The sequence below is a fragment of the Sciurus vulgaris genome, assembly GCF_902686455.1.
Source record: "Sciurus vulgaris genome assembly, chromosome: 15".
Lineage (NCBI taxonomy): Eukaryota > Metazoa > Chordata > Mammalia > Rodentia > Sciuridae > Sciurus > Sciurus vulgaris.
This window is the reverse complement of record NC_136476.1, coordinates 11278010-11296222: the sequence shown is the minus strand read 5'-3', so window position 1 is coordinate 11296222 and position 18213 is coordinate 11278010. Positions and strand designations below refer to the sequence as shown.

General features: G+C 40.9%; 1 protein-coding gene across 6 annotated transcripts in view; it reads right to left on the bottom strand.

The window, feature by feature from the left end:
* PRUNE2 (prune homolog 2 with BCH domain) overlaps nucleotides 1-18213 on the bottom strand; it is a 255008-nt gene that overhangs the window by 85785 nt on the left and 151010 nt on the right. For all 6 annotated transcript variants that reach the window (XM_079112083.1, XM_079112086.1, XM_079112085.1 and 3 more), the window contains exons 7-8: nucleotides 8248-8406; nucleotides 15-6612 (exon numbers count right to left, since the gene is read on the bottom strand). In XM_079112083.1, coding sequence (XP_078968209.1) covers nucleotides 15-6612; nucleotides 8248-8406 — 6757 coding nt within the window. The remainder of the gene's footprint in view (nucleotides 1-14; nucleotides 6613-8247; nucleotides 8407-18213) is intronic.

The window sequence follows — 18213 nt, the reverse complement described above, 5'->3', positions numbered from 1 at the left end:
GGGAAATTTCTTACCATTCAATGGTCCCATGTCGCCACCTGCTGGTAGATCAGAATTATCTGTTTCTATTTCCCAGTCAATATTTGATGGTGATAACTCAATGTTGGAGCCTGCTCCTCCTACAGGCAAAGAAACTGATTCAGGGTCTTCATGAATATGCAGCACAACCAGCTGGTGTCCAGGTTGTTCGTTTGGGGTCTCAGGGTGTTTTCCCTCAGTTTGATCAGGAAGGGCGGAAAGCAACATCTCTGCTGCTTCACTCCCCAGAGACACATCCTCTGGAGATCCAGCTTCCTCTGTTGTTTCAGCACCGTGGGTAGATTCTGTGAGATAGGACAAATCAAAGGGAGGTGTGTAGGGTGCCAGCGATTGCTTCAGAGCATCTTCCTCCAAGGGAGGGTCACCACCATACAGGAAGTGTTCAGGTTCTCTGATTAAATCTTCATCGATATTCTGGCCCACTACGTCATATTCAAAATCACCCCATGAGGCTTCAGATGAACAAATATCTTGCTTCCCTGCATCCCCATCCACTGGTGTCTCGGGATGGCCTTCCGATAATGTCAATTTACTCATGTCATCTATTGTTCCTGTAGAAGTGTTGAGACCAGAAGCATCACTGAAACTATGGTCAAAGGCAGCTTCACTTATATCCAGGCAGGTGTCTGAGGCCAGCAAAGCATCAGTAGCTGTGGCAGGATTCACAGGAGCAAAAGATGGTTCATAGCTAGGTGAAGCTCTTGTACCTGTCTGACTTTCAGGAAAAAAGCCCTCTGATACCCAAGAGCCACTGCCTTCCACAGTTGGCTTCTGGTGAGTTACAGAAACACTAGTTCCCACATTCTCAATCCTTGGGATTGAAACTTCCAAAACAGCTGCTGTATCTGAGCTGATTCTTTTTTCTGATGCTTTTAAACCTGTACCATTATCATCGTTCATTTCAGAAGGTTCTGGAGAACTTTTATAAGAGGGAGGCTGAGACGAGTCATCTATATTTGCTTGACTACCGATGGGTGGCAGTGGAATTGCATTTTTAGAACAGAATTCTGAGTCGAATAGGATGGATTCCTGCCCGAGCTCCTGATGGGGTTCTTCATTCATCTTTGGTTCAGCAAGATAACAATCTCTGGGTTTCACTTCAGGTCCCATGTAAACACTGATGTTTGGCTCAGTTTCTTGCTTTGCTTCAGAATCGTGACATATATCAGGGCTGTTGGAGGCCTGAGAATTGCTGTCTTGGTCGCAGTGAGTCAGTATATCAGGATTCTCACCATCTGCTCTTATACTGAAGGGCTGCTTGACATCCATCCACAAATCAGGCGAAGCCGAGGCCAGCTGCCCACCTTCTTGGAAGTTACCATGCAAAATATCTGGAACAAAGGTACCTTGGGGGCTCTCACTAGGGCTGGAGCTATCCCATTCAGAGCCTGACTTCTTTATTAACTGTGTGGGGGAACTGACAGCAGGGATATTTTCTGTGGCAGTGCTGGAATGTGTCATTTCACCAAGGTATGATTTTTCTTGTTCCCACCAATTTGCTTCTTGACATTCTGTAGTTGAACCATTAGCTGTAACACATTCATTTTCATCTGTAGGAGTAAATGCTGGGTCTGGCTGATCCCAGACAGACAGCATGGAATCCGGACACTGCTCTTGGGTGGGCATTTCAGAAGGAAGCTCATTGCCAGCAGAAGATAAGATGATTTGCTCTATGGAATCCTTATCTTTAATTTGGTCCAATATTACAAGCTGGCTAAACCGATCAGCATCTGGGTCTGGCTGTCTTGGTTGAATGTTCCAAAATTGCTCATGGGAGTTGTCCCCACTATTGTCCAGAAAGGGTGACTGAAGTTTATCATTGAAAGGATTAGTACAGTGTGTTTCCATGGATTCCATACCACCCTGCATGGGTGCTCCCCAGGGACCCACACCTTGGTAGTCTGAAGAATTCACCTCTAACACAGCACTCGAGTTAGGCAACTCCCCTTCAAACGCACTCCCCAGTGGTCTCACTTTGGGTTGGGGAGCATTCCACCACTCACAGCTCTCAGCTGAGAAGCCACGCATTTCCAATTTAGAATGATCTTCACTGTTTGGTTCAGTTTTGGGAGTTATTTGCCATACATTGTCTCCGGTCCTCTCTGTTTCTGGAGAAAATGTCCTTTCCTCTGTTGCTGTGATCTGTATTTCAGTCTCTGTGAGTGGTGAGAAATTCCAATGATCAAGGCTGCTTTGTGGATTGTCACAGAATGGGTTTGACTTATTTTCATTCTCTGCTGGTTCTAAGCTGCCAGCATTGTCAGAAAACTCCTCAGGCATGGTGTCTGCTGTGGCCAAGGAATTGGATTCAATCGATGAATCCCAAGCTCTGGATTCACTCAGAGCAACTTGATGAGTGACCAAATGGATCTCTTTCTCTACCAACTCTTCATCACCTACACCATCCTCATCAGAGTCGGAAGTTGCTCGAATGAACTTGGCGTCCTCTGGCTGCACAGGTTCAGGAATGTCACATTCATTTTTCTCCTGATGGCTAAACATTATATTTCTTTCCTGAAAATCACCTGAATAGTCAGAATATTTGCCTGTTTCGGGACTGGATAAAGAGGACAGGGAATCACGATCCACTGAGTCATTCCAAATCTCTAAAAATTTAGGAACCTTGTGATCAAAGTTGTTTTCAAGCCCATCCATTCTGCTTTTCTCCAAGTCCTTCACTTCAGAAATAGCTTCTTCTTGGCTCTTGGTGGTGACTGGTTCAGATTCTGGGCGATCCTGCTTACTCCATTCATCTCCATCCTCTTGCTGAAGTTCAACACTGGGTCCATGGCCCCAGGGAGACAATGTGGCCAAAGAATCATTTAGGTCAGGACTTGATGCACTCGAGTGAGTATACCTACTAGAAACACTATCTTTGTCATAATCTCCAGATGAATTGGCTCCTGGAAGGCTGTTCTCAGTACCCTTAGATTTAAGATTCTTAGCTTTCTCAGAGCTTGTGTGATTGTCCTGCACATCACGATCTGTAGGGCCATCACAAATATTCAGGCTTTGGGGAGATGCTTGAGGTGACCCTTCATTCTCTCTCTCTGGCTCCAGAATATTATATTCTACAGTTTTCTCAGGATCCATTTCAGAGAAAGATACATTTTTTGTTAAATTCATCTCACCTGGAATCTCAGTAGTTTCATCTGAGTTCCTGTGACTTACGAGGGACTCTTCATAGGTCTCTTTTGCTTGCAGGTTATTTGTGGATATCTCTGTTTGTGCATCATAAGAGGTTGTATTGTGAGATTCATATTCTAAAACATCCTCTGGTTCCTTGGTTGGAGGACTGAAAGTGACTGAAAAAGAGCTTATTTTTTCTGATTCAGTGCAGATTTCTTCATGGTCAGATGCAACTGGAGAAGACAGTTCTTGATCATCAGTCCCTCTTCCAGAAATCCCTGAAGTGCTATCCATTCCCAAACCTACTGGCTCCTCCTTATCAAGGTTCCCCCTGTCACAGGAGCCTGGAACTTCATTCTTAATTTCACTTTTTTCATAGCTGTGACCTAACATCCATGGATCTGAGTGTGCAAAATGTTCTGGACTCTCAAGTCTGGTCACCAGGGATTCTGTGTCACCTTGCAGGGCTCCTGTCCCTGTGTCCTGGTTGTCAGGATGAGGTGTAAGTGTTTCTGACTCACTGATTCCAGAAACTTCCAGCACATCTTGAATGTGACTGTCCTTATCACTCGCTGAATGGCTGGGACTTTCAGGGGGCAAATCTCCGGGCCTCTCAAGAGGCAGATCGCTTTGTTCTGAATCTGTAATATACGATGGGTCTGGCAACCCGAATGATGACATGTCTTTATCTCTTATGAAAGAATCCCAAATACTGTTTGCAATTAGCTGCCCGCTCTTTTCATTCAGGGTGTGATATTCGTTGGGAGCAGAGTCCTTGGTGTGTTCAGATTGGGGGAGTTCCCAATCTATCTGATTTGCTTCCTGATGCTCTGTGCCCCATGGTTCCACCTGTCTCACTGAAAATCGGGTTTCTGGTTCTGTACTTTCAGCCATGTATCCCTCTGCATGGCCGTCACTGGTGATTGCCACACCCCCACTGCAGTCATCCCAGTCCAAGTCATTGTCCATATCTGAGATGGTTGCTGTGGACTGCGTGTCCTCCAGAATGACTCTGTTCCACAAGTCAAGGTTGTCTGGGGCCGCCTGGCGGGAGTTGGTGCTGCTGTGCAGAAGTGTTAGCTGCCGGTTGGTTTCATTGTACATCTGCATCATGCTGGGGTCGTCATAACTGGACTGGCTGCTTTCCGCCATGTCATCCTCCATGGAGACGTCCTTATCATCTGTGTGCTCTGTCCTGGGTAAATCTTTTTCTGGGTCATGAGCAGCATTTATTTCAGGATTATTGTCTGTGTGAGGTGAAGCCCACATGTCCAGGTTCCCAGGACCAGAACTGATTCGATTTCGTGGTGGCTGCTGCGGTGACTGTGGAGGAATTTCAACCTCCTCTGTGGCACAGTCAGCATCATTTGACTTCAAACCTGCCTCTTTTGCAAATGGCTTGTTTTCAGTTTCTTTTTCCTCTCCAGCAAATGTTGGTGATGTGTAAGAGTCAGAGGTGGAGTAGTTGGTGTCTAAGGGAGAAGGTACTGAATCTTCTCCTACATTGGATGCACTGTAATCAGAGCATTTATATGATAAGAAGGAATCTTCCCAAGGAGCTAGGACATCTGACCCTCCTTTCTTAATACTCTCCTCAAAAAGTCTCCAGGAATCTACCTTCTCATATACATTGCCCCGAGTTTTAGGATCCACTAAGCCATTCTGATCTTCCCTTGGTGGCTTAGAATTGTTCCATGCATGTTCCAGATCAGAACTGGGATTTCCAGATACAACAATATTCTCCCTGGAGTCATTGTTTTTCTTGCCCCAGATTTTTGGAGCTGCTTCATTATTTATCTCACTGGGTGAATTGTCCTGTAGGTTTTCTGAAGGAAAAGAAAACCCACTTTTGGTCATGGCCCACTCACTGGGGTCCCTCACAGGAGGTGTCTCACCACTTGTTGGGTGAAGATTCCAGGTATTTTTTAGAGTTTTGGTATTATCTTCATTACCAAATGCACTCCAGGCTGGAAATGACACTGCAGCTGTTGGTTCAGCATCATTTGTAGACTTTCCCCAGGGTTCAGGCATTGCGGTGGGAGATCGACCAGAATGCCACAAAGCAGCAAAGTCTTCTATCAGGTGGTTTGTTGCCTGGGGGGAAGCACTTGACAGATGTGACTTCTCAGTGGGCAGGTTCTGAAACTGCAAACTTCCTTCTTTTTGGTCCTGAATAGCATTGCTACCCAGTTCAGCCTGACCAAATTCAGACTCCCAAGGATCTGACTTTGAGAATTCAAGATTCTTTGACTGAAATACAGAATCTGAGACTCTCCTATCCACTGGGCTGGGCTTATGATCTTTCCATGATTCAGGGCTCTGGAAAACAGATTCTTGTTTGCTGGAACTCCATGCATCAGCAATATTTTTAGAATCAATCTCCAATCCACCCCACCAGCTGCTGCACCGTGCACGAGTCTGAGGTGGCCCCATGTGCCCTGCATCAATTGCTTTGTGGGTTATGTCTTCTGGATAGAGTGGGGCTGGCTCTTCAGTGGATGGTGAGCTTTCTACAAAGCTATTCATAGGCGTTGGTGGAACCCTTTCCCCAATATTTTTCAGCCTTTCAGGTGAAGGAGAGTCATCTCCCATAAAACCTGTCATGCTCAAATTTCTTTCAACATTGTCTTCAAGACTTTCTTGTCTCTGGACGAACTCCTCATCAAATTCCACAAGGTTGTCTTTTCCAGCCTCTGACAAAAGTGAACTGGATGAATAATTGGACATGTTGATCCCTATCTCATCAAGTCCTTTGGGCCCAGTGGGGAGCTGACCCTCTGATGAATCACTGTTGGGGAAATCATCTGCTGGGGAGTAGTCTGCAGAATGGGAAGATGGCTGAGACTGCCCAGAAACCATGGGTGCTGAGTCAAAGTTGAAGAGGTCAAAGTGTTCCCCGTGTTCCCCAGACCGGGCATGTTCCTCTGCCACTGCCCCTTCAGGGATGGGACTATAGGAGTCAAACCCTGGGAGAAGGCTGTGGTGAGGCCCTGCACCTTCTCCCACTGGACTGTCATCACTGAGGAAAACTGAGCTCTCCTTGGATGAACGGCTGCTCCTAATGGTGGCCAGTCCGCTATCTGGGCTAACGAGGTCTACATTGACGTCCACCTGAGCCTGGTTAGAATCATTGAGATCTGGAGGGTTTTCCATGAAATTCACCGAGCTGGGCTGTGGCTCTATGTCAGAACCGTACAACTCCATAATCCCAGAAGAGCCCTGGGAGAGGGGGGCACTGCCCGCCACAGCTTCTGTTGAGGACGTCCGGCTGTTGGAGACCATCTCTGGACACCTCCTATTGATGACTTCCTTGATAAGGAGAACCATCTGATCACAAGTCACGGATGGGTCCTCCTGCTGGTACACCAGGATCTCGTCACAGCCACATTCGAAGGGCTCCAGCTCCAGGCAAGGGTTCTGACACTCTTCCAGCTCACAGCAAATCTGGGGGAGGCACAGGAATTTGTGTGAGCACTCAGGTGGTCTTTGCATTTGGCAATTTGTCTTCTTACTTTTTCTTAACATAATGGTAATCTATGTTCAACTGTCTAAAAATAACACCTCAAATGCCTGAGAATTGTATAATGTGAAACATGGGAAACCTCACAATCTACTACCAACCCTTCAAATCTTTGAAACTCTCTTCTCATTTAACTCAAAATCCAACTGATGCACTGGCTCATGGCTCTGGAGAGTTACAGGTAGAGAAGTTTAAAATCATCTAAGTCCTTTCCTAAGGATCTGCTTCTAATATGATTTGAAAACTACCAGCATGGAGACTTCTAATGCCTAAATCTTATCCCTAGGAAGCCAGTAACCAAAGATAAAAATTCAGCTTTGAAACCAAATGCATAATAAAACATTGAAAGAGCCACAGGCTGGTGACACAGGATGCACAAGCATGTGGGTCAGAGGAGGAAGCACAAGATACATCTGTGGCAGAGACAGAGGGCTTCTTATCTGGAAGAGAGAAAGCACAGAGAGGAAGCTGGAGTACACACAGTGTTAAGAAAGCTGAGATGATGCTCTCGGAGGACAGAAAGGGAAGATGTAGGAAAGAAAGGAGGCTTTGCCTCTGGCCACCTGTGGATGCACGAGGCATCTAACCTATGAGGAAAGATGAGGGAAGGAGCATTTGATGCCTGTGTGGTTCATCCTGGAATGAGTCACATACATTCTCACATGAGACATCAAGTACACTGGCTCGATACATCCAGTGTTGTCTTCTGATTAATTTTGTCTGATTACTTTTTATTTCCTAGACCTTGAGTTAAAAGGCTCAGCTATCAACCCAGAGGATCCAACTGTTAACCTAGTCAGAATCTTAGCTACCACCAACGAACAGATTAAAGCATCAGATCACCAGTTACTAAACCCTGAGCATGAAGCAGTTATTGAGACAGAAGCTAAACCTTGTTAGTTATCACCCAGGAGGAGCAGTCTCAAAAGGAAACAGCACCCCAAAGTGATCTTGTCCTTATTTGAATGAGGAGGACCTGCATCCATGGATTCAGTCTAGAACAAAAATGATGGGGCTCTGCCAAGGTCTGGATATGAGTTGAGTGTGTTCTCCAAAAGTTCGTGTGCTAGAAGTGTGGTCCCCAGTGTGGCAGTGTTGAGGTGGTGGGGCTTTTAAGAGGGCTATAGGTCATGGGGGAACCACCCCCAGAAGGGATTAATGAAGGTTTCATGGGACTGAGTTAGTTCTCATGAGAATGGGCTGCTAGAAAGCAAGTTCAGCCATCTCAACTCACTCTCCTGCTTCCTGTGTCACCATGTGATCTCTTCTGTACATGCTCCCATCATTGTGACACCATCTGCCTTGAGGCCCTCACCAGGACCAAGCAGATGTCAGTACCCAGTCTCAGGAATCTTACAGCAACCCAAAATGGACACAAGCTCCTTTAAACGGCCCAATGCACAGAATACCTCCCACATTTCCTAAAATTCAAATTCTAGGACTCTATCTCTTGGGTCAGTTTCTTACAAGCTACAGATCCATACCCATCTCCCAGCATGCATTGTAGAAGCCAGCAGGCTCGGATGCAGTGAAACGGGTTAGGTCGAAGGAGGGCTCACCTGACTGCACAGCTCAAGATTCTGGGAATACACAGCGATCTGCCTTCTTGGTTGCTGCTCCTCTGATAGGTAGCTAGCAAACAGGATGAGGACATCAAAACCAAACTTGTCTGTGAATGCTTTCAGGTCACTGGTGATATTACTGTGAAACAGACAATTCTGAAACAACAGGACATTTGATATTAATATCAGACTGTAGAGAGTTGTGCCATCAAAACGTCCGTTCTTATGATACATTAGGGCAGATATTTATGGTTAGAGTTAAATGAGATGAGTACCTTGCTTTGAGAAAGTTTGGCAAATTTTATGCTATGGCTTAAAATACACTTATAGGTTTTCCCAAATCAATGGAGGAAGGAGTCTTTGCCATCATTAAGAAATAGGTTAGGTAAGAAGTAAGTTTCTTAGCACATTTTTTCTAAAATACTTATTCAAATACTTTGCAAAGCATATTTATTCTATCACTTTTATGAATGTGTGTTGATTATGTTCATAATCTAGCACAGAAAAATAGGAGGGAATTATTGTACTCTATAAAATATTTATTTTATATTTTTTATTTTTATAATTAAAAAATTCAAACATAAAAATATACCTTATATTTTTATAATTCAAAATTTTTATTTGCTAATGATTATTATTAGTTAGAAACAGAAATTCCTAAGGATGAAATTAATAGTCTACTGAGTGATCTTTACTGTAGCATAGAAGTACAGATAGATATTTATCTATTTATTTTATTTTATTTTGTGTGTTTGTATGTGGTGTGGTGTGGTCCTGGGGATTGAAAACAGTGGAACTTTAACACTGAGTTACATCCCCAGTCCTTATTTTTAAATTTTATTTTTATTTTGAGACATAACCTTGCCAAGTTGCTGAGGCTGGCCTCAAACGTGCAATACTCCTGCTTCAATCTCCTGAGTCACTAGGATTACAGCATGTGCCATCACACCCTGCTCATGCCAAAAGACTTTTATAGGAATTTTGACATCAGATCTACTGGGTCTATGTGGCAGCTATGAAAGAATGAATGATTGCAGAAAGCACCTAGAAGCACAGCGTAGGCCACATGCTAGCTTCTAGCACAACTGGCACATCCTAGTTGCTGAAGAAATATTTATTGCATGACAGAGAGACACATACACAAAATCAACCTGTGCTGCTCAATTCTGTATTATAGCTTACAAATATGCATATAGCCAATCCCCCATATCTGTGGAATTGATCAACCATGGATCACATATCTTCTGAAAAAACAACTTACATATGTACTAAATATGTACGGTCCTTTTACTGTGTCATTATTCTCTAAGCAATACATTATAAAATTATTTATATAACATTTACATTATATTAGCACCACATAAGTCATATACATTGAATAAGTAATTTAGAGATAATTTCAGGTACATGAGAGGATGTGTGTGGGTTATATGAAAATACTATGCCATTTTAAATAATGCACTTGAGCATCTGCAGATTTGGTTATTCAAAGAGGATCCTAGAGCCAATTCCCCATGGACACTGAGCAATGACCCTATACATATATACATATGTGTGTGTGTGTGTGTGTGTGTAAATCAATGTATATAATCAATCAACTAATAGTCTATTGTGTTACTCAATGAAAAACACCATGATGTCCACTCAAGGGATTTAAACAATTTTATATTTTTTTTCTGATCATCATAGTAATCATAATTATGCCTGTTGCTGGTAAAATAGAGTTTTAAATTAATTTTTAAAATTTTTGTGGTGCTGAGGATTGAACCCAAAGTCTTGTGCATGTGAGGCAAACACTCTACCAACTGAACTATATCCCCAGCCCTAAATTAATTTTTAATTAATTTTGATAGATGCATTGTAATTATAAATAATAATGGTACTCATTGTGATATACTTATACATATGCACATAATATGGGCAATTTCATTACCTAGTACCTCCCCTTTCCCTCTCCTCCTCCCTCCCCTGCTGCTGGTAAAATATTAAGATAATACAGAAATGTATGCCATGGGAGATGGAAGTGCCATGTGCCCTTCCTCAGTTAACCACTGTGAAGAGCTCAACAGTGCAGTGCACATAGTTGCAGACTTTGTCCGCATTCATGACCACATTAATGTTTGTCAGAGGCAGCTCTTTGAAAATGAAGATTTAGTTGTGGTGGCTTGGACTATTTACCAGATACCCCAAGTAGCCATAATACATGTACTCTCTAATGCTGCTTGATGTCAAAGTCTGTGGGGCCCTTGACAGGGTGCATGATACCCTTGGCAGGTGTGCAGGCCCTGCCAATCACAGCCTCTCCATGAGGCTTTGCTATCTATTCTGTGACAGTTACTCTCATTAGGCATCTTACAAGGTCACTTTCCCTCTTAGGCTACAAAGAGGTGCTTACAGGAATCCACAAAGGTCTCAGGCTATATTGCTGATGAATACCAAGAATCTGTACTGACTTGGTAATGAAGTTTTTAATGCTCACTTACAATAGCTTTTGGAAGCATGTCTTCCACAAACTATACAATCACTTTTTGTGCTTTTTATTTATTATCCAAATTGCATCATAAAAATATTGAAGCAGATTTTTTAAAAAAATAAATTCACCCATGGTAGAAGTCAATCTTTAGAATACGCCTTTTTTCTGAAATTGGACCTCATCTTACATATAAAATGAATTTGATAGAAAAAACATTTCATGGAGCTGAAGGAACAGCTCCTCTTGGAGAGCACTCGCCTAGCATTGGCAAGGGCCGCGGTTCGAATCCCTGGCACCACAGAGAAGAAAAAATATTTCAAATCATCATTGTTGATTAATCAAGAACCTGAGTGTTGAACTTTTTGCAATTATGAATTATAAAAGATCTGATCCTGAAGAAAAACAGGAGTGAACAACAAGTACCTACAGTAATTGAAGGCTTTGACGTGAGAAACCCTAAAATTTTCGTTTCCCATAAGTTTTTTCATTATGTATATAACCCTGTTTACATTTATAAATCCTTAAAAGAAAACAAAAATTTCAAACAAATTTTCACATATAATAATGATTATACTACATTCCTGACTGTCACTCAAACAAGAGGGCAGGTTTTGCTCCTGTCGGAGCACAAGATTCAAATGCAGAAGAATCAGCTTTATCCAAAGCCATGTTTGGGGACTGTTTACTATTCAACCTGTTTGGATTCTATCGTGTTATGCTGATAACTCTAGAATACTATCAGACTCAAGTCGGGTGGCACTGACCACAATGGGCATCTTTATAGAAATGCATTGTCTGGCCACATACAGACCTACTGACTAATGTCCACTCTGCCTTTTCTCCCCAACCCAGGTGATTTGATTCACAATGAAATCTGCAAAGCACTGCCTCAGGGAGGCACTTCTTGATTGATTTATTTTCCTGCAAACCAGTCCTTTGGGCTCTCACCCTTGTCATGAGACTTGTACTGACCCACGTACTCCGTCCTGATTCCTCACACTAGTGTCATCATAAAAATCATCCTAGAGTGTACATTTCTGGGCAGTTGCTAGAAATTCTTGTGTAGCAAGTTAGGGACAGGATTCAAGCATCTGTATTTTCATCATGTCCCTTAAGTGATACTTATGATCATGTCTAACAGTAACACCGTCTCAGTTTTCCTCTGGGTGAACCTGAATTCCACAGAATCTAATGAAATATTAATAAAACAAAAAATTATGTGAATCACTTAAGCTTGTTAGAGAGACAAAATACTTACATTTTACAGTAACCCCCAAAACAGAGATTGTTATCCATGATGCCCTTTGTACCTTAACATAATTGTTCAAACTGAATTCCATCCTTACTGGCCCTAGGATAATGTGAAGAATTTCATGTTTAAAATAGAATCAAACAAGGGAATGAGTGAGAATCTTCAGGAATCCAGGCGGCACAGTCTGTTTGTTCTGCTTTTATGCCGGTGCTGTTTGCATAGGAGATAATTTATTATTGTCTTCTAGCTATGCAGGGAGTCATGTGCTGCGATGGCTCTTATGTTGCTGACAAGCTAGGCTGGTCCTGAATAAACAGCACTTCATCATCAACACAACCCAACTGTAGATACAGGTTGGCATTTTATTCCCCCCATCTGCCTTCTACCTGATAAATTACTGTTTTAGTTACATGTATACAAATACGATTTGTTAATCTGCTCAAACACCTCTGAAACGTTTCTCCCACCTTAAATTAAAATTATATGCATTCCCAATTAATTTTCTAGGGTTTAAAAAATAAAGAGGACCTCCCCTTTAATTTACCATCCCCAGCCTAGGCACACACCTCTTTTACAATCACGGCATGGAATTTAGGAAGTTCCTTTACTAATCATTGCAAATGGCAAAATCCCAGATTGATCCCACCATTTAGGAAGAACAGCAATTGCTCTCTGTCACAGTCCTTTGTCATGGGTGATTACCAAGATTGGGTCATTATGCATTTTTAGAGGTCATGAGTCTTTTTACCTGAGAGATTCCTAGTTTTGAAATAAGAAGGTCTGGAAATGTGGGGCGGAAAACACTTTATTATTTCCAAGTGACAAGCTAAGGTATAGAGCTCAAGAGCTTTAAAAACAGTTGATGATCCTTAGGACCCCAGGCAGAGAAACACATATGATACAGCTCTACTTGAACTAATACAGGATCTGGGATAGCAACAGTGATAGTGTCCAATAAATTTACCGAATTCATGGTTGGAAAGCATAAAACAAAACAAAACAAATGAAAAAACACCGAGTGATTTTTCCTTCAGTTAACTTGCCATGGGTAGAGGCTTTTCCGTCATTTCTCCTCCAATTGCCAAATAACCTTCAGTAAATTTTACTCCCTATACTCTTCTCTCCACTTAGGTCCAGTATTGTGAACTACACACACTATCCAAAGCAGTTAGTTGTCTCCCTTACAAATTTGGAATAATTAGGGCTTTTATTATATGAAATAAATTACTTTGTAGCATCAAGGACAAGCTACTCCTAGAATTGTTATATCTGAAAATCTTTTCCTTCTTGCAGGAAATAGAAAAATCAGGTGAATAGCTATCACTCACAGGTAGGATACTTGTAGATAAAAATCATTACCAAGATTAAAACACAGTTTGTACAACTGCATTTTGAAGAACAGAGAATCCTAGGGTTTGACGATCCATAACTACTTGGTAAGCATAGTGGGCAACCTGGATTGCTGAGTTACTGAAATTTAAGAGTATAGTTTGACATTTATACTCTGCATGGATTTGTTTCTAGACTGAAGGCTATTTTTTTTTTTAAACAAGATATAAGAAAAATGCTGAGGTATGTATACAAATGTCCTAACTGAAAGCTGTATGATTTATGCTACCAAAATTCTATTAAGATGTTTAAGATATTCAGCAATAATAAAGTCTGATCATTTTGACAGGAAATGATTTATGAGAATACAATATGCATAAATTAAGAGATTTTATTTATTCTGTTATTTTATGCATTCTTTAATTGGTAAGCAAAGATATTTCCCATATTCTTCCCAGATATCAAGTTTTACACACTATTGTTCTTATATATTTATAAGATAGTCAAGGTATCTAAAAAACTTTATTATTCACTAAAAAATTTCATCTGTTAAACTATATTATGTGTCAAATTTTGAAAATAGAGTCAAATAGTTCCCATTTTCATTCTTTATAACCAAAGATCAAACCTTTTGTGGAAATATTTGGTGGAAATGAAATATACTAGAATATATAAATTAAAGGGTAGCACGTATATCAATATAATTTCATTTGTTACTCAATTAATTTTGTTGACCTAAATCAATAATGTATTGCCTAAAATAATTCAAGCACTGCTTCTGCATTCAACATTCTGTTAAATGCTTTGCATCATCTTATTTAAACTTTAAGAGGCTTCTGTGAGGTCGGTAGTTATCTGCTTTGCACTGAGGAAATGGAGGCCCTGGGAAGTTAAGTAGTTGACATCAGTCAGCCCACCTGTGTGGAAAATGAAACTCCAGCCCAGGTGAGCCTGATGTTGGAGGCCATATTTTCACTCCTATAGTATCCTAAAATGAGGAGATACTGAAGATATTACTCATTAATTAATTTTTTAACTTGATAAAAAGTTGTTTTAATCTGGGTGTGGTGGTGCGGTGGCTCTTCCAGTGGCTCACGAGACTGAGGCAAGAAGAAAGGGAGTTCAAAGTTAGCCCCAGCAATTTAATGAGGCCCTAAGCAACTCAGTGAGACCCTGTCTCAAAATAGTAATAATAATAATAATAATAATAATAATAATAATAATAGGGATGGGGATGTGGCTCACTGGTTAAGTGCCTCTGGATTTAATCCCCAGTTCCAATAAGCTAAAATAAATAAAATAAAATATTTTTTTGTTATTCTTTTACTTCTATTTAGTACTGATTCTCCCTCCTTGTCACTATATAAAAGCAAGAAGCAGCCTTAATTTTGACAACTGCTAATAATAATACACTCATTAAACTTTCTTTTCTTTCTGGTTTTTTTTTTTTTTTTTTTTTTTTTGGTACTAGGGCTTGCTTAACCACTGAGCCACATCCCCAACCCTTTTTGTTTTTGTTTTTGTTTTTTATTTTGATACTGGGTCTCACCAAGTTGCTTAGTCCCTTGCTAAGTTGCTGAGGCTGACCTCAAATTTACCATCTCCTGCCTCAGCCTTCCAAGTCACTGGGATTATAGGCATGTGCCACTGTGACAGGCTAAACTTTTGAAGATCTAATATTGTCATGCATCATGATCAGTTTCCAGTTTCTCACTTATTCTGTAAAGTGTAAACGTGGAATGACTTATAATTATATGTGAGACTAAAATTAGAAGCCTGAAAAAAATTCTATAAAGAAGAATGTTGTGATATCCTTGCAGCAATATGTATTTTTGAAAAGTTGAGCATCCATATATACATAGGGGTGAAAAGAAGCAGTACACACCGCCTAATCACTGGTTATTCAGAATTAGCCCCGTGTATTTTCCTTGCTCTGGTAGATTAGACACACCAAAATAGGAGAGTCCATTTTACCATTCAGTGTGTAAAAATCTTGTTATCTAAAGATGCTCTCAACATAACTTGTCTTCTGCTCAAAAGCCCACAGAAAAACAAGAATTAGAATTTGTGGAGGGGAGTAGGAAGAATCAAGAGGGTTGTTTTATTTTTCCCTGATGGAGTGGGCATCTTAATACAAGAACCCTATAAGAACAGAGTCTTCTTATTAGGGCACAACTATCAAGATACTTATAATAATGTTATCAAGCTAAAAGTCTTAGGAGCAACAACTGTAGTAAAGGTGCCCACTTGAAAGAATTCAAGAATAGAAGGGAGATCACTTTAATTATTAATTGAAAATTGAAAATGCTTATTTTCATGTCATGGGACAAGTATTATTTATTCCCATAACCATATCTTTAATGAAGAAAGAAAAGAGTTGGGGGTGATTGGTTGGGAAATAATTCGCCTCAAAGCATAGGTTTAAATTAAGAACTTTTAAAAAAAAATCTGGGCTGGTTTCAGGTTAGCCTGAAATTAAGTCAAAAATCCTACCCCTTCCTCAGTGTCTGCATCATAAAAAGGAATAATGTCATACCAACAGGAGTTGACCCGGGAAAAGGTGCTTAAATACTGTACTTCACCAAAGAAAGTCCTAGACAGATCTCAGAAACAATTGGTAGAAGACTTCAATGCTGGGAGTTCTCAACCAGTTAAAGACAGAAAAGTCATTACCTCAGTAACTAGGTCAGCCTAATTTGCATTTTTCTTTAATGACAGATGACAATCATCAAAACTTTCAGCCACTGAAAGTAGTGAGGAAAGGTGGATGGTCGTTCCCCTGAAAGCCCCTTCCTTGTTCATGTACGTTTCTAAGGATTTCTACATGAGAATGAATAATTCAGAACACTCAAGCAAAGGGCAATCCAACCACCAGGCATGCTTTATTATTGAAATGGTAGAACCTGGGCAATAGTCTAACTACCAAGTAGAAATAATAGCAATGTATTTTTTCACAATTATGTATAGATACAAAAAATTGGCTTGAGTCATGAACCTGAACATTCAATAGCTTTATTTATTTTCCTTCGTAAAAACAAATCAACGAGTTTGAAGGCTATTTCAAGAAAGCAGGAGCCCTTCTTTCCTCTCTGGTTTCCCCTTTCTGCTTCATGGAAACCACCAGGCAAGTCTCCAGAGCCTGGCGATACATGGCATCACATAGGTTTCTGACACATGTAAGCTGTGTCAATATTAACCTGACCAAACGAAGATCAAACTGCCTCCTTTGTTCCTCACGCGCTCTGCACATGGGGAGCACAATATGGCTCTTGTCAGAGGTGCTTCATCATTTTGGCTCAAGGAAACCGTCAGTACAGTTTGGGAGTTCGTTCTTCATGGGCAGATATCCTGATGGGTCTAATGAAGCCTTTCTGCTGACAACTCATTTGCTAAAAATACCCAACCATCCCCAAGTTTAAATGGGGAATATGGTTGTGTCCCCTTTGCTATCAACTCAATGAAAGTAATTCATTAATTTTTTTTTTTTGAAGTGTAAAAATATCTATCCATCAAGGCCCACACCTCTCACCGCCCATATACATGTCTTGCTTGGATCCATTTGCTCACTGATAAACTTTATGCCATTCTTAAATTGGAATATAATAGGGTAAACACCAATCTTAGAGCACACATGCAGAGCCAACAGTCTGTGTATGCCATTTGTTGCAATCTAAGCTAATTACCAGAAACCCCCTCCTGAAAACAGATACACTCTGGTGTTTGTGGTTTTATCTTCCTTTGGAGATGTCTGTGTGGGGTGCCTGAGGAATTCCTTTTCAGGTAGGGAACTGCATTATTGTGATCCTCTTAACTGCAAGTCACAGGTACTTAACTGGCTTATGTAGAAAACATGGAAGGATTTGGGGAGCATTCTTACAGAAGCTCAGGGAGAACTGAAGGAACTGGGATGGCCAGGAGGGTGCAGGCCACCCTGCCTCTCCATCCTCTTTGGGCTTCATCTACCCTCCCACAGTCAAGGAGCAGCCTCCATGCGGTGGGGAACTTGAGTGGCTGCAAAAAATCATTGCAGATCTTGCAACTTGGTCAACAGCCCATTTCCTTTTGATCTTGAGTTCCAAAATCCTGGAGAAAGAACTGTGGTTGTTACCATTGGTTTGGTTCCCTTGCTTTGGGGCCAAACAATTGAGATGGATTGGAAATACCACAAAACCCAGAAATGGCACCAGTTATAATGAGATTGATAGATAAGAGTCATTTCCTGGAAGAGGGATGATGATGAGATAAACCCATAGTTGGAACTTAAGATACCAAACATAAAGGTCTCTCTCACACACACACACACACACACACACAGACACACACATGATAATGCTTCAAATCCCTACTTTATTTCCAGGCAACCCTCATCATAGGGAGAGACATGATGCTTGGAAAGATAACTTTAGTGAGGTATTTGTATTAACTTTGATTTTCATGGAATTTTGTACCCCAATTAAAAAGGGTATTATAGGGCAGGGGATATGGCTCAGGGGTAGAGCTCTTGCCTAGCATGTGTACGGACCTGGGTTCAATCCTCAGCACCACAAAAAGAAAAAAAAATGTGTTTTTAAAGAGGAGTGACAAAACAAATCTCTACAATTATATAAACACATAAAATGAAAATTATTTTTAATAAATTTAAACCATATAGTACTATTTAAATACAGTACAATCCAAACAATCAAGAAAAACTCCTTTTTTTTTTTTTTTTTTTTTTTTTTTAGGTCAGAGTAAGGGAGTGTCTTTCTGGTCCCTGGACTCTTCAGAAGCTCAAATCGCTACAGCCATCAAACTTCCTTTGCTATTAGTACCATCCATGAGGCCTTAGAAATTATCTACAGTCCTTGCCTTCAAGGTAGATAGGGAGTCCTAGAGCTGGTTCTGGTAGTATACAAAGTAATTTAGTTGT